The following is a 17,108-nucleotide window of genomic DNA, read 5'->3' as shown; positions in this document are numbered from 1 at the left end:
AAAAAAGGTTGAACTGGCATGTTTAATATCTTTATCAATGATCTGAATGAGGGGGTCGAGTGCTCCCTCAGTAAGTTTGCAGACGACACCAAGCTGGGAGGGAATGTTGATCTGCTCAAGGGTAGGAAGGCTCTGCAGAGGGACCTGGACAGGCTGGTTTGATGGGCTGAGGCCAACTGTATGAGGTTCAACAAGGCCAAGGGCCGGGTCCTCCACTTTGGCCACAACAACCCCAAGCAACGCTACAGGCTTGGGGAAGAGTGGCTGGAAAGCTGCCCAGAGGAAAAGGACCTGGGGGTGCTGGTTGACAGCCGGCTGAACATGAGCTGACAGTGTGCCCAGGTGGCCAAGAAGGCCAACGGCATCCTGGCTTGTATCAGAAATAGTGTGGCCAGCAGGAGCAGGGAGGTGATCGTGCCCCTGTACTCGGCACTGGTGAGGCCGCACCTTGAATCCTGTGTTCAGTTTTGGGCCCCTCACTACAAGAAGGACATGGAGGTGCTGGAGCATGTCCAGAGAAGGGCAACGAAGCTGGTGAAGGGCCTGGAGAACAAATCTTATGAGGAGCGGCTGAGGGAACTGGGACTGTTTAGTCTGGAGAAGAGGAGGCTGAGGGGAGACCTCATCGCGTTCTACAATTACCTGAAAGGAAGTTGGAGCGAGGTGGGTGTTGGGTGTTGGTCTCCTCTCCCAAGTAACTAGTGATGAGACGAGATGAAATGGCCTCAAGTTGTGCCAGGGGAGGTTTAGATTGGGTATTAGGAAAAATTTCTTCACTGAAAGGGTTATCAAAGACTGGAACAGGCTGCCCAGGGAAGTGGTGGAGTCACCATCCCTGGGTGCATTTAAAAGACATGGCACTTAGGGACATGGTTTAGTGGTGGACTTGGCAGGATTAGGTTTACGGTTGGACTCGATGATCTTAGAGGTCTTTTCCAACCTAAATGATTCTGTGATTCTAATTGCAGACACACGCCCTCCAAAAGGGAGCACTAGCAGAATTATCAGTCCTAGCAAGAGCCTCCAGGGCTCTGGCCACAACCACCACTGAGCGCTAGGTGAAGATGGTGGGGAAAGTGGCAGAAAGGAAGATGTACATGCTGGCTCTGGGTCTCTGCAGCATTGGAGCATATGTAATCATTTATATCATCATCTGTGTAAAATGCTACTGTTCTGATCTGGTAACTACGCTTTGATGATGTGGTCTGTAGTGCTGATAAGCAGCAGCATGAAATCAAAACCTTTCACCCGCAGGACAGTCATGGTGAGTAGGGGTAACCAGGAAAGCAACCACTTGTAACCATTTGCTTATGTTTTCCACTTGTTTTTTGTTTTGTTTTGTTTTGTTTTCCTAAGCAGTCACTGACTTTAAAATGGGAGCTGTGTTTGCAGTATCATAGCAAATGATTCATTTTTATCTTCTCACTTCTAAAATCTAAAATTTAGGGTGTATAGGGCAGGCGTAGTGGGTGGAATGCCTGGCACTTGCTATCCAGGTCTGCTGGGAGCACTGCTCCAACTTGATGTTGGACAGGCCGACCCACAAGAGTTTCTGTCACCCCCCCTTATTGCCATTGTTTGCCCTTCCTTCACTTTCTCCAACTTGCATCCCTCCTGATCTGAGAGGAATGACCACAGTAGTGATCACTGACCCCACTCCACAAACAGGTATAAGGTTGTGTTTTGTGCCATCTCTACTCCATGCAAGAAAGGGAGGAGGAGGGAGAAGAAAGGGCACAGGCTTTACTGAAGAAGGGATAAGGAGCCTGCGGGAAAGCAGAGGGATCTGAAAAAAGATAGAGTGATGGAAAGGTACTTTGAAAGGGGGGAAGGGTACTCTTTTTTTTCCCCTCTTTCTTTCATTCCCCATTTATTATGCCTATAACATATTTATTCAGTGTACTTTTCCACCTAAATCTTGTTCCCATTCAAATTAAAATTTAGGAGTGGAACCATATTCTATGGTTACTTCATCTGATGTCCAGAGGGTCATAAAACAGAGGATTTATTCCATAAATTTATATAGAGTATGAAACACATTAGAAAGAACCTGCTACGATTTTGTTATCTGTATAAAATGCACACTTAGGTCACTCCCAGTGTGTTTGTTAGGCCATGTAAAGGAATAAGCACCCATTGAGCTAGGAATTTTGAGCCTAAATAATTCAATAATTCATCAGTTTTTTGTATCATATCAATTTCTTATTGCTGGCTGTTTGCATGCAAGAAGGGCTTAGGCAGATTGAATGAAAGGTGCAGTGATGGAGGTGCTATGCATACTGACTGGCCACATCTCCCACATCTCCCAAAACAACTGTTTTGTGTGGTGTAAACCGTAGCTTTGGTTTGCTGCAGAAAAAGAAACTTGTCAAATATTTGCTACCTGTGGAGGAAAATGACTCCAGTTATTGCCCTGGTGAGGGGGGTATCATTTGGAGTGTTACCATGAAATTTTTGAAGACCATCCAACTAAGAATAATTAATTTCAAAATATTGCATTGATGCTGTCTCCACTGTGTTGTAACACGATGGTTATAGCAGATCGCAGCAGCTGTTGGTGCTGCCTTAGTTGGGTAGCTTTGTGTACATAATTTGGCTGTATACTCGCAGTCATAAGTAGCATACCAAATAAATTACAGCACTTCTTTATTGAAAGACTTGCATATCTTTGCTGCCAGTTATTGTTGAATGGATATGACATTTTTCTTCTTAGATACCTAGACTTTATTCTGCTAAACTGCACGATAAAAAATTTTTTTTGAAAGTTTTATAGATAATTTCTATTCCTTTGCTTCCCTTAAGCCACAAAAGATTTTTACAGAAGATTAGAATTAGAATCTGTATGCCATTGAAAGCCAAACACACTTGAAACACAGTAAGTTAAACTTTTCAGGGTACATCACTGTGCCTAAAAAAATCACCTTGTTGGTTAATGTCTCCTGAACTCTTTTAAAAAGAAAAAAAAAGTGTTTTTATCTTGTTCTAGCAAACAGATGGTAACTTATACAAGGTAAAAGCCTGATGAGGACAAGGGCAAGGCAAATATGTGTGTCTGATATGTTAATAGATGAGATAATCAGTGGGCTCCCTTTAGCTACATGCTATTGGAAAATCTTAATTGATTTTTTTTGTGATATGATTTTCCATTGTAATCTGTATGCTAGGTAACACAAGTAAAATGCACAACCCACCTTTTTTGGTTTTATCTGGTGAACTGCACTCAAATTAAAGAATATGAAGCTAAGCAGTAGATACTTTCTTTATCTTGTATCTAAGAAGTGTTTTTATTTTATGTGAAAAACAGTACATCTGCCAAAGCTTAATGCTTTGGGAGCTCATGCCAAGATAATGGAGTGTCTTCTGTATTTTAGGTTTAACTTATTAGGACTGTCCTTAATCTAAGTAGTAAAGGTTTTACATTGGTACTACATGTCAAATGATTATTTTGTTTAAACTAAGAGACAGTAAGAGCAGCTTTAAATTTGATATTTGTTTGAGGTTGGAATTGTTTATGGTTTTCCTTTGTTTCTGTTCTTCTGGGTTTTTTAAATATTCTTTTACTGAATTATACTGTTTTGAGTCAGATTTTTTCCTAGCATTATATTTAGTGTGACAAGCTAAAGTAAATAGAAGCAATAGCCAAACTATCTATTTTTCTCCTAGAAACAGGAAGCAGTTGTTACCAAGAATAGCCAAACTGAGTTTGAATGAATCAGTTTCCAAAAGGCTGTTTTGGTTGTAATGAACGACCTCATGCACACAAACTCATAAATCAAAAATGAATAGTGGTGGAAATCTGCTTAGTGTACAATTGACATGGATACCCAAGAACTGTAAAATAAGAAAACTGATCTAGTCAGATTCATATGGTTAGAATTTCTTAAGAAGTTGTTTTACATGTTTATAGTTTTAAAAATGCATATATACACATATTTTTTGCAGTTGTACATCATATATACACATATATTTTCATACATACATTTTTATCCACGTTCATTTAGTGTTAATATATGTATGTGCATGTTTATATATGTCCACACACATATATATACACACATTTTTGCAGAGAAAGAGAGTGTATATTTTGCAGAGTTTGAATTCTAGGTTACCTCTTGGTTATTTTTCCAGGCCATAATTCTAAAAAGACAAGAATATTCTTAACCTTCAAAGAACATAAAATAACAAAGAACAAACCCATTACATGAAATCCCCCAAATCCATCTCCAGTTAGCATAAGAACTGTGTAGTGATTTATTCCAGGTGGCCAAAAGCCTGGCCCAGTCAAAATTAATTGGGTAAAAATTTAATTCTGTATCTGTAACCAACAGACAAAGAATGATCCAGAGATACATAGATTCTAAAGCCTGCTAGCTCCTTGTCTAATAGTTTCCATATCTAAAAGGTAATTAAGAAGTGGAAGTCAAAATTATTTTTGCTGTCAACCTCAAGGTTCCAGTAATTACTATATTAACAGGAGTTAACTGTCATCTATACAGTTAATCTGGAAGTGACCCATAAAAGCAGTACATATTTGTTACCAGGTCATACTCAAGGCTCTGATTATGATTGCTGCATTAACCTTATGGAAACTGTTTTTCCATTTCTAAATGAGGAATTCATAGAGGTGTAAATTAACCAGAAATCTTGAATTTAAAAAAACCCACAACAACCCCAAATAGGAAAATGATAAAAGTGTTTTATAAGACTTTCATTTTTCTCTATGTCTATGCACTTAGAAGTATCTGAATACTCCAGAAAAAAAGGAGCTGTGGTCTCAGTACAGCAGTAGCTACATCAGTGCTGTGTGATATGGCATTCCCAAAGGCATCGATTACAGTCTTTCTTCTAGAAGACTTGATGGTGACTCGCCCGAGGAGAAGGGCACAGTGGAAGAATGCTGTCAGAAGCTGATGCTGAAAGAGTCCTGTCTGTTGCCGCTCTTATATGACTAAGAGACCTAAAAATGGGAACTCACAGACATTCATACCACTGTTTTAGATGCCTTAGTGTATCAATAACATCCACATTGGGTTGGCAAATAAGACACAGGACTGAAGGGAGAAACTAACCTCTTCCAGAGCAGCAGCTGAAGACAGAAGCCCCAGGGTGTATGAGATTGTATTTGAATACTTGTGTTGAGTTCCACAGTTCCTTTCCTGGAGACTGAATACCAGATGCTACATTAGCATGTATAGGAAGGAGTTGATTAAGTGCTAAGCATACCTGTGGAATATTTACTTCCTTGGTATTTCTGTGTGTCATGCAAAGCATTTTAGTCTGTGTGTTGTGCTGTGGTATAGAGTCTTATTTGTCCATCAGTGGACAAGGGAAGAGCCACTGATGTCACCTATCTGGACTTCTGTAAGGCCTGTGACACGAATGCCACAGCATCCTTCTCTCTAAATTGGAAAGAGATGGATTTAATGGATGGACTATTCGGTGGATAAGGAATTCGCCGGATGGTTGCATCCAGAGAGTTGTGGTCAATGGCTCGATGTTCAGATGGAGATTGGTGACAAGTGGTGTCCCTCAGGGGTCCGTATTGGGATATATATCTATATCTTCATCAACAACATAAACAGTGGGATCAAGTGCTCCCTCAGCAAGTTTGCAGATGATACCAAGCTGAATGGTGTGGTTGACACACCTGAGGGACAGGATGCCATCCAGAGGGATCTGGACAAGCTCAAGAAGTGGGCCCATGTGAACCTCATGAGGTTCAACAAGGCCAAGTGCAAGGTCCTGCACCTGGGTCAGGGCAATCCCCAGTATCAATACAGGCTGGGGGATGAAGGGATTGAGAGCAGCCCTGCCGAGAAGGACTTGGGGGTACGGGTGGATGAAAAACTGGATGTGAGCTGGCAGTGTACGCTCACAGCCCATATCCTGGGCTGCATCAAAAGAAGTGTGGCCAGCAGGTCAAGGGAGGTGATTCTGCCTCTCTGCTCCGCTCTGGTGAGATCCCACCTGGAGTACAGCCTCCAGCTCTGGAGTCCTCAGCACAAGAAAGACATAGACCTGTTGGAACAGGTCCAGAGGAGGGCCACAAAAATGATCAGGGGCGTGGAACATCTCTCCTATGAGGAAAGGCTGAGAGAGTTGGGGTTGTTCAGCCTGGAGAAGAGAAGGCTCCAGGGAGACCTTATTGCAGCCTTTCAATACTTAAAGGCAGCTTATAAGAAAGGTGGGGAAACACTTTTTAGCAGGCCCTGTAGCGACAGGACAAGATGAATGGTTTTAAACTAAAAGAGGGTAGATTCAGACTAGATATAAGGAAGACATTTTTTACGATGAGGGTGGTGAAACACTGGAACAGGTTGCCCAGAGAGGTGGTAGATGCCCCATCTGTGGAAACATTCAAGGTCAGGCTGGACGGGGCTCTGAGCAACCTGACCTAGTTGAAGATGTCCCTGCTTATTGCAGGGGGGTTGGACCAGATGACCTTTAAAGTCCCTTCCAACCCAAACCATTATATGATTCTGCGATTTGCGTTTCTAGTTGCAGGTGTTTCGTTTCATGTATGTTTCTGTGTAGCAGAAATGTAATTCTATGAAAAGTGAGAGGGAACTACCAGTAGCTGGTTGTTATCTGGTCTGAGATCTTTGCTTTATCTTTTCCAGTAGCATCTTGAAAGTTATATTCCAAAATGAATCCTCACAGTCCCTTCTTTTTCTGATCTGGGCTATATTTCATGCTGTCTTTTCCCAAAGGGGGCCATCTATGATCCTTATGTGCAATATCTGCCTTATCCTCAATTGGTCCACCTTGATTTTCAGACTAACTGCTCCGTAACTGGTTCATAAGCTGTTTTCCACAACTGCTTACCGAGTCTAATCTTTCAAAGTTCAAAAACCCCTCATCGCTTTAATAATTTGAGCCTACACATAGACATATGTGAATCTGAACAGGAACTACAGAAACAACAACTCATGAACTACCTGCATAGTAATCTATTCCAAGTACATGTATAATGTGTTGCTTGTAATTCTGACAGTGCAGTAATTCTCTATAGAAATTACATTACCAGAAATAGTATTTTTGATGTCTTCAACAATATTTTCTTCTTTTCTCTTAAACACTCATCAAATGAATATAATTCCTGCTTCAGACCTACTAGAGCTGTAACAGTGTCCTAAGATCAAGTGTCTTAAAAGAGCTTTCACTGCTATTCATCTTCTCAGCAAAGGCTGGAAAGCTAGAGGACCTTGTAACTTCTTGCCCATGGGGGCAGGCTGGTGTGGATCTGCCAAATCAGTTCAATACAAATCTTTTGTTCTGCCTGATCTATACTTTTAAAGAATAAATGAATAGACAGAATTTGTAAGCCACTGTTCCTAATATTTACTGCACAGTTATTAGCAATAATGATATCCAGCCTGATTACTATTTTATCCTCTGTCCAAACTGTCAGCATCTTTGAAAGAGGCTTTCTCTTGGTTCTTGAGGCATTCTGTCTAGGACCACAAAGTTTATAGCAACTCTTCTTTCTATGGTTTCTTTTTCCAATTTATTCTCTACCCAGCCAACTAAATAAGGAAGTTGTCTGTGTTACATTTAAGACTTAGGAGATAACAGCGAGACAAGTCAGGTTCACAGCTACTGGTAGGCAAAAGAAGCTTATATCTGTGAACCTGGCTGTGGAATCAGGCTAGCTTAGTGGAAACATCTCAACATTATCACATACAATAAATACTGTCTTATATACCCTTTAAGATTCAGAGACTTACTTGTGGCTCCCCCTGTACTTGTCACACATTTATGCACTCTGCTTCTAGAAATATGAGAATCTGCTTGTACCTTTTTAGGCAAAAAGGGAACTCCAAATGATAGTGTTATTCTTTAACTAACATGCTGCATTATCCCATAAAATGGTAGGTATGAAAAAACCCCACACATACCATAAAACAAGAATATGGAGCAAACTGCCAGCTCTGCAGCCTGGCAAAGACACCAAAATGGAATAGTAAGAAGTTACTAAAATGGTTGCTGATGGCATCAAAAAGGATGTGTGTCCACATAGGGGAGCCAGGGCTTTAGGATTTGAGTGTTGGTATTCCAGATTTTTTATAGAAACTGAAACTAAACACAGTCTTCTGGCTCACAACCTTAACTGAGCAGACAGTTTTGTAACACGTCTCACTACATATGTATTTCTACCACACTTGGAATTACGGATATTAAGGGACTGTGATCTAGAAAAACTAATATATTCAATAAAGTTACCAACATATACTGTACCAATATAAAAACATCAAGATATAAGATATAATATCTGTCAAAGATTTTATTTCATCTATATTTCATACTGAATACTTAAGTGATAGGAAAACAAATGAAGACAAATTTAAACGCTTGTATCTCTAAACTTTTTGCAGAACCTGAATAACCATATATCATCATTATCTTCTATTTTTTTCAGCCAGCAGACTTTACAGGAAAGCAAGCACTGAAGCAAATTAAAGAAAAGGGGCTCAAACGACGACTGGTATATCTCACCCTGGAAACAGACAACGTCGATCCAGAGGGAAATGAAAGTGTGTGGCATAATGGCAAGGTAAGGATTATAGATTGTGTTACAAAAAACTAATGTTAATACTGCATGAACAGAATCTAACTTTGTGTTTCAAGTGTGAATGCATTATTTTTGTTTTACTGGCACAGAACAATCTGAAGCTATGATAACCATTTTCTAATCTTCAAGGAGGAAGTAAAGACTAACTAAATATCTGCAAAGAAAATGTGAAATACCATTGATTCACAGAAACCAGAGTTGGAACAGACTAAAGCATTAACTCATCCATTCTCTTCTCCTGCAAGTTCACTATTGCCCTAAACAACAAATAGCTTTTGCTATTCACGTAAAAGAAACAAAACAACAGCAAAATTTAGGCCTCCACACTTCAGCACAGATTATGTGTTGAAATGCTCACTAGCAGTTACATTATTATATGTAACAAACATATGCATGCGTATAGTGTTTGTTCCCATGAAAACTTAATTGAACACAATAGCAATACACTGTTTTTTCAAGGAGCAAAAGCTTCCCAGTTTAAGGTGGTGTCACCCACAGTAGAGAATATTACGAACTGCATGACACACTTGAAACTTGCTTGATGTCTGAAGCGTATATACCGAAACTAGTATATGAGATGTATAGTTGTTTGATTTGTTTGTTGTTTTTTTTTAAGAAAACCTCACTGCATCTTGAAAATAAACATAAATGTTTGTGGTCTTTTTCAGGTTATTGGCAACACCACATCTGGAACTTTCAGTTACAGTGCTCAGCAGAGTCTGGCTTTTGCATATGTTCCCACAGAACTCAGCAAAGTTGGACAGAAATTGGAAGTTGAACTTTTAGGAAAAAATTATCCAGCAACCATTATACAAGAGCCACTGGTGCTGACTGAATCAACGAGAATGCGCCTTCAGAGAAAGGGTGAAAGTCCTAAAATATAAACACAGATGAGAATACAGCAAATTGTGCAGTAGGAAATAGTTCCATTAATATGCATGAAATTAAGAGAAACAAACTACTCAGATTTGCTAATTACTAAACACAAGATCCTCATTGCCATATATCAGTAAGAAATTCGATGGTGTTACCCTCTTGCTTCCTTTTATGGGCTATTCACATTAGAAAGCTGAGCACAGTTCATGAACCAATATGTGTTCCCCCTTCTCAGTAGCACTTGTAAGCAGAAAGTGGCAGAGAATGAGTAGATCCTTGATTCAGCTTGCTCCCACATTGGCTGGCAGATCTGAATTAATGCAGAGGAGAAAGTTGCTCTCGGTACTGGCCAATAGCAAATTCTTCCTCCTCCTTGACACTCTCAGTTTCTCCTTTGCCTGTACTCACCATAAAGTAGCTTATCCTGGCTCCTTACAACACGACATTGCAAACTTATCATTAAAATAATATCACTAGTTCTGCACAGAAATGCTTCCTAAGGAATTGAAATACATCCTAGCAATCATTAAAAATAATAAAGGCAATATTAAAGGTAAACTGAACTGTTAACATTTTTTCCCAGTGTGTCACTCTGGCAGAAATTCTCACAGAAGATTAAAATCTAGTTCTTCTTAATGAAACAGTTATGGGAAGCCCATTTGTCACTTTAGATGAATCATCTGGTAGATTACATGTAATACTCTACAACACACAGGATGTTATTGCTCAATTTTGAACAGAACCTTTAGTGTGTCATGGATTTACTGTTCTAAATCTGAAGAGCTAGACTGACACCAGAGAACTTCTGTTCTTCCTTTTCCTGTTAATTATAGACTGAACAGCAGTAAGAGCCATATGTTGTTAAACAGAAATATTAACAATAAAAAAAAGTAATTAAAACCACAGCAGAGGAGCTTTATTCAGTGTTAAATATTCGATAACCCGAATAAGCAGGACTGGGATAATGTAAATGATGGGAACACACTAAATTATTAAAACACTCTCTTGAATTCCATAATATGCTCAACAATTCTTTTGAATAAGAACAATGTCACAATTTCTAACTTACAAAGAATAACACTCCCCTTTATGCTATAGATAAACCTTTCCGAAGTACATATGAATATGAATAATGTCCAAAATGTACTTTCTCCAAAGGAGTTGGTGCCTCTAAATCTTCAGCAACGAAGCAAACATATAAATAGGATATACCAGGAGAAACACAATTTGAATAACGAACACTTACTCTTGCTAAAGTAAGCTGACATTGCATTGTGCTGTCCTGAATATCTTTTACAAAGCAGGTAAAAATAAAATATACAAGCTCTGGCAGATTTGCACGTAGTACTATCTTGAGTGAAGAATCCATTCAGAAATTTTCCTCTGTTACGCTTTCATAAGTGATTTAGTTCTACTTTGCTGAACCAATCAGAGATGTTACTTTTCTAAAGGTGACATTATTTGTAATGAGGCAGTTAGCCACTATGTTTCCTTGAGAATTTAAGAAATATAAAATACCACACAACGCAATGTTCGTTTGTTTAGGAACATAGCTTTGAATTTCAGTACTTCCCAAGAACATGCAAATTCACTAGACACCACGTCCTGGAGCGTACAGTAACAGTTATCCTGAGACAGGCTCTCGCATATACTTTCCTAATAAGCTTTGCTATGCCAAAACTCTGTTTCAACAATACCTTCCACATCCCAAGCCGTAAGTTAGAATCAGGTTTGTAACGGCTTTTCCAACTTGGGAGAAAGAAGTGTTGTTCATTAACATGTCAACCAGATCAGTCTAACTGTGCAGAAGGGGCAGGCTTTCTGCAGCCTGAGCAAAAGATAATGAATCACAGATGTAATTCCTACAGTCAAGTAAGCTCAGAAACTGTACCCTCCATGGGCTTGTACCTCCCAACCACTAATTTCTCCTCTTAGTTGATGCAGACAGCTACCTGTCTTATTTTACAGTGTAGTGTTCTAGGGGCCCAAACACGGATTTCCTTGTGGGCTTCTCAGGGATGGCTGTTGTCACCCAAGTCTCACGAAGATTGAGCCTTGGCCAGTTAATTTTCATTTAGTTTCAAGATTTAGGGAAGCAGACAAAAACCGTCGCATGCTGCTTCTGGGACAAGGCAATGCAAAGTGAAGTTTCTTTTCTGCAGCCAACTTGTAAGACCAAAAGAACTCCTTGTTCATCACTGACCACAAATGAGAAAAATGGAGTATCTGAGAGCTTGTTGCACTCTCTTACCTCTTAAGAAAGACAGTGCTTTCTGTTTAACAATGCATTCAGGCGCAGAAATACCTGAAGTAGTTTTAAGCAAGCATGGCTGAGTATTGGAAGCACTCTAGCTATGATAGCCATATGTCTGACAGGGCTCCCTAGTTGACGTAGCTTCTTTTTTACGGCTCAGTAAAAAAGCTGCCTTACCTAAGTCAGCTTACTGAGTATTTATTAGGATAGCTCAACATTGCAGCACTTTGCGTAGCGTGGATAAACTAAACTGTAAGGGGATGAAGCTTTACAAATCATGCCCACTGAGAGGTTCACACACTTAAGTCAATCTTTCATAGTTACAAAATGAAAATTATAAACCTGAAGAAATGGGGCGGTCGGGGGGTGGGGGGTGGGGGTGGGGTAGGGTGTTGAACAGCTTTCATGGCTTCCTGTCACTGCTTCTTTCCATTATATGTTGTGATATGGTGTTGCATAAACTTGTGGTGTCAGGATACAGCAAGAGGAAATGAATAGGAGCAAGAATGTTTAAGTACTACATCCATGTTTTAAGAGGATGTTTGATTCTAACCAATCAAACAGAAATACCAGGGTAGAAAGACTATGAGGGACATCTTTTGAGTCTTCTGCAACCCGATTAGCTAACAGAGGAGACACCTCTGTAATGAGGTGAAAAAATGACAGTTGGTCATCTAGGAAGTTTTCTGAAATATTCAAATTTCTGTGTGTGGAGACTTCAGGACATGTCAAAAGGCAGCTTTCTCAGACACATTTTTTTGTCATTTTCCTTTATTCTATTTCCATCTCCAGAGAGTTTTGGTACACCAGAGTAGATGTTACTACTACCAGTTGAAGTTTTGTTTCAAATTCCCACGTGCTATGGCAAGATGTGCCATGTTCATACTTTGTGTGGAATGATAAATCGACATGGATAACATAATTTTGTGTGTCACTCTAATGACTTCATTAATCATTGACCTCAAAGCAGCATTCAAATGATTCAACCCCAAATTCAGAAAAGGTACATGGAAACCTGACTGAACATAAACCATTTCCAGGATTTATTCTTTTGATTCAAGAGAATACTCTCTGCTATAAATAGTATTTTCTGATTAGGATTCCAAATCCCTCAAGTAGTAATAAAAAAAAACCACCACACTAAGAATGAATGACAGGCAGCAACATCCAGCCTGTGACTGTGCAGCATCTGCTGTGTATGTTTTAGATGGTACAACTTAATGTTTTAACTCTGGCAGCTCAGGCAAACAGGTTATCCAATTCTGGTGGAGCAGGATAACCAGCAAGTAACTCTTGACACTCCTCTACACGGGAATATGAATTCAGCTGCACTTGAACACCGTGATACTTTTGGAAACATGTCAGGTGAATAGCTATTATGAATTTTATTCCAAAATTTGTATCCAACATTTCCAATTTCACCAGCACTGAGTGGATTTTCAGAGTAATTATTTTGAATGAACAGGAATGGTTTCCACGGGAATGGAAACATTTGAATGGAACTTCACCTATAATAAGGACATGGAAGAAGTTAATAAAATACACAATTCAGTGAGACAACTGTGACTGGTGATGGGTTCTGAACTAAACCCGAGATAAATCGGAACTTTCCAGCCTTTTGAACAGCATGAATCACATCTCGACAAAGAAAATGTAACTCATAGTCACATACCTGCTTGTCAGCAATCCCGGAATTTACTTCAGGGAAAACTGACTTCAGGACAGTATTGTTGCTTGTTACTCCAATATCAGCTGTGGACACACACATTCTTATTGTAGAAAAAAATGTGGCATCACTCATCATGGCTGTGGTTTTCAAACCAGCAGGGAATTCTTTGGGATTTGTGAAAAAAATCTGGTAAATTCCTAGACTTATCCACTCGACTTCATTCATAGGAGCAGGAACTTTCTTTCTACAGAGACTTGTCAATCAAAAAGAAAGTAGACAGGAGTCCAGCATACTCAGTATTTGTCTTTCTTACCGAGAAATACTATTTTTAATGTGGATTGTTCTTACACCTGTTAGCAAATGGCTATATAAATTTGGAAATGCATGTGTGTACCATTCCAGCTAACTGTGAAACACATGGTTATTTCATCTTTAACTGGACACTGAAATTTATAGATATTCCATGGATGAACAAAATTGATCAGAGCTGACAGCTATTTCTGTTCTTTCACATTCTTAGATATTTCATCAAGATTATAACTAAGGTAGTGGTCGTTTACAGTATTGCTTCAGAAGATTACACGGCTTGAAGAAACAGCCCTGTTGACATAGCTGTTATTTCTGCTTCTGGGTTGCTTCACTTCCTTCCTACTCAGTAACAGTCACAAGCACCTTCTTACAGCCAGACCTAGATCAAGACTTCTCATCCGTATGAACAAAACGAAGAGAAACAAGCACTGAGTCGCTCATGATTTTGCAGAAGGGGCGGGCAGGGGAGGGGATGAGAGCAGCAGCTGATGACGGCAGGAGAGCGGCCATGCACTTTTCTCCTACAGGAATGATCGCCATCTTGCACAGCTCAGCTGCTTCTTCAGTGGCGGTGGCAATCTGTCTTTCCCAGGCTATGGCACAGGTTGGCAGGCAGCAAGGCCATGGCTGTTTTGCAGCTGCCCCACTTTGCTTATGCACAGAATAAACTCTGTTGGCAGTATTAAATCTGGATGAGCTGCCATGGTGTCGCATATGAAGACAGAAACAACAGTCCAGTTACTTGCACCAGAATGCGCTGTGCCCTCTACCCCAGCTGTTGTATTGACTTGCTTGGAAACTCGGCTGACTTGAAACACAAGCTTGAAAATAGTTCCCTGGTTCCCTTAGGAAAGGCTCCATGGCCTAAAACGGGTGTTTCGTGTAGGAACTGAAGGAAAATGAACTCCAGTGTCAGTGAGTTGGATGCTCTGCTAACACCGGCAGCAGCTTTACCATCTTTTTTTTTGACTCATTTCACAAACTAATCGGCCTGCAGCCCCACCGCTTTCACCCACAACAGGTACTCCGGCGCACCGCTACTCTTACCGCTACACAAGCTCGGACCGAGCTCCAGCACAGGGGGCCGGGAGGCCCGGGCCCCGGCCCCGGCGGCTCGCTGCGCGAGGACGGGCGCGCCCCACGCCACCGCCCCCGCAGCCCCGGCCCGCCCGGCAGGAGGAGCCGGGCGCGGCCGCCGCCGTGGCCCGTCCCCGGGGCGGTCCCCGCGGCCCAGTTCCTGGTGGCGGGGATGGCGCGGCGGGCGGGCGTCGCGCCGCCGCTCTGCCTGCTCCTCTGCCTGCCGTTCTGCCTGCCGCGGCTGGCGGCGGCGCGGCCGCCCGCCCCGCACCTGGTGCTGGTGCTGGCTGACGACCTGGGCTGGGGCGACGTGGGCTGGCACGGCTCGGCCATCCGCACGCCGCGGCTGGACGCGCTGGGGGCGGGCGGCGTGCGGCTGGAGCGGTACTACACCCAGCCGCTCTGCACCCCCTCCCGCAGCCAGCTCCTCAGCGGCCGCTACCAGGTAGGCGCGGGCCGAGGGGGACACCCGGGGAAACTCGTCCCGGAGCTGTTGCCCCAGCGCGGCGATGCCCGCGGGAGAGCCGCCGGCCTCCCTCCAGCCCTCCCCGGCGCCGGCGGCGCCCCCCCAGCCCCTTCGCGCCGCCCCTGGCGGGGCGGCAGCAGGTGGCGGGCGGGGCGGGGCGCTGCGCTCCTCCGGGCTTCCCGCAGCGCTGGGTGTCGTCCGGCCTTCGCTGCCTCCTGCGGAGGTGTGCTTGGGAGCAGGCTGCTGTGCGAAAACCAGTTGCGTTTGTATGCAGGGAAACTTACTTCCCTTGCTTTGGGCTTGCTAGCTCGGCAGTAAACCAAGCGTGAGTTTAGCGCAAGTTGTTCTGCTTCAGAAAAGCTGAGGTGCTCTCTGCGCTTCAGTTGTGTTAACAGGCATGGCAGCATACCGCGAAAAATATTCCTGTTGTAGTCATCTTCTCTTACGTAGTTCTGAGCTGGACAGGCACGCAGTCAAGATGCGGCTGGAAGCGGATAAGCGCTACGTGCTGAGTTTATGCAGCTTGTTTTCCAATGCAGCGTTTAAGTGCATCCTAACCTGTACATTCTCCTTCATGTGTAACATAGGTATAGACATTTATGCACCCTCTGATGGCGTGCACACTGATCCTTAGTCAGGGTGTCCAGCTGCCTCGTAGTCCTAGTCATGAGTTTTCCCATTTTTTTCAGTTGCACAGGTTTACGAATTGGACTTTATCATACTGCTGTACTCCCCTCTCCCCCTACTTTTTATTGCAAGTTTGGCAAAAATGAGGCGGGGCGGAGGGGAGAAGAAGAATACAGCACAGACAGAAAGGAAAAACTCACAAAGGGTTAAGTGTATTTGAGAAACATCCCCTCTCTTTCTCAAAAAGTCCTGCAGATACATGTTAACCATAGTGATTATCAAAGAAACTGTTCAGGATGAAAATAAATGTCATCCTGTTACTAGAGAATGTTATCTCTTCTTGTCGCAGGAAGGTTGTTCTAGGTGATACTTACTCTTTCCAAGCAACATTTGTTCCATTCCTAGAAACTCCAAGAGTCAATAACAAAGAATAGGAAGATGTAATTGACTTTTTTAAAAAAACTCTTTAAATTGTTCTGTGTAAATAACCTAGAACATTTTTTTCATTTTGACTATTTCTAGAATACAGTTCATACTCTGAACGTGCTTATCTAGAAATGGCTCAGGGTTAAGTGGACAGTGCTGCATCTGACCTCTAAAGTGGAAATTGGAAAAGGTCATCGTTCAGTCCTGATTTAAATTCATCATATGCGTCTGACTTGATAATTTAATAATCTTCCTGTTGACCTTGTTACAAATGAGTAAAATAATATTAGAAAATGGAATTAATTTTTCTATAAAATTGAGGAAACATTGTGTGCAGGAAATAATTATGTAGCAAGTATGTGGGATTTTGTTTTGTTTTACCCGTTGTTTTGATGAACAATTGCTCAGAGATTTGAAGAAGTAACCTAAATCTGGTCCTATCTGGAGCCGGAATTTTGATAGTCATCTTGCAGTTCATAAAGAAAGAAGAGCAAAAGTACTGGTTTATTAAAGCTATAGATTTTTTTTTTTAATTATTATTATTTTCCTCTCCTTTTTCTTGCTTTCTAGAGACAGTGGAAGAAATTGCAGTGCTTTGCTAGCTTGTTTCTTTCACTATATTAATAATCTTTTTTGTAATACTGCATTTAAAGAAAAAAAGTTTTTTCCAGCTCCTGTTTCAAAGAAAATTAGTAAATAGTAGGCCCTTTGTGAAAGTCTACTTACCCACTTGCCTAAGATCAGGGCTTATTTGGTTTAAAAGTGAGTTCAAAGTGTTGTTAAAGTGATGCTTTAAAAATTAATCATGCAGTTTGCTACACTGGAGTGCTCA

General features: G+C 41.5%; 2 protein-coding genes across 2 annotated transcripts in view; both read left to right on the top strand.

The window, feature by feature from the left end:
- DMGDH (dimethylglycine dehydrogenase) overlaps positions 1-10,466 on the top strand; it is a 51,360-nt gene extending 40,894 nt beyond the window's left edge. Inside the window, exons 15-16 of the mRNA XM_075138467.1 lie at positions 8,420-8,554; positions 9,241-10,466. Of these exons, the coding sequence (XP_074994568.1) occupies positions 8,420-8,554; positions 9,241-9,456 (351 nt within the window). The 3' untranslated portion in view covers positions 9,457-10,466. The remainder of the gene's footprint in view (positions 1-8,419; positions 8,555-9,240) is intronic.
- Positions 10,467-14,919: 4,453 nt separating this feature from the next.
- ARSB (arylsulfatase B) overlaps positions 14,920-17,108 on the top strand; it is a 67,688-nt gene continuing 65,499 nt past the window's right edge. The window contains exon 1 of the mRNA XM_075136328.1: positions 14,920-15,202. Coding sequence (XP_074992429.1) covers positions 14,930-15,202 — 273 coding nt within the window. The 5' untranslated portion in view covers positions 14,920-14,929. The remainder of the gene's footprint in view (positions 15,203-17,108) is intronic.

This window comes from Calonectris borealis, chromosome Z, assembly GCF_964195595.1.
Source record: "Calonectris borealis chromosome Z, bCalBor7.hap1.2, whole genome shotgun sequence".
NCBI classification, from domain to species: domain Eukaryota; kingdom Metazoa; phylum Chordata; class Aves; order Procellariiformes; family Procellariidae; genus Calonectris; species Calonectris borealis.
Note: the sequence above shows the minus strand (reverse complement) of the source record. Positions and strands in the feature narration are given on the sequence as shown.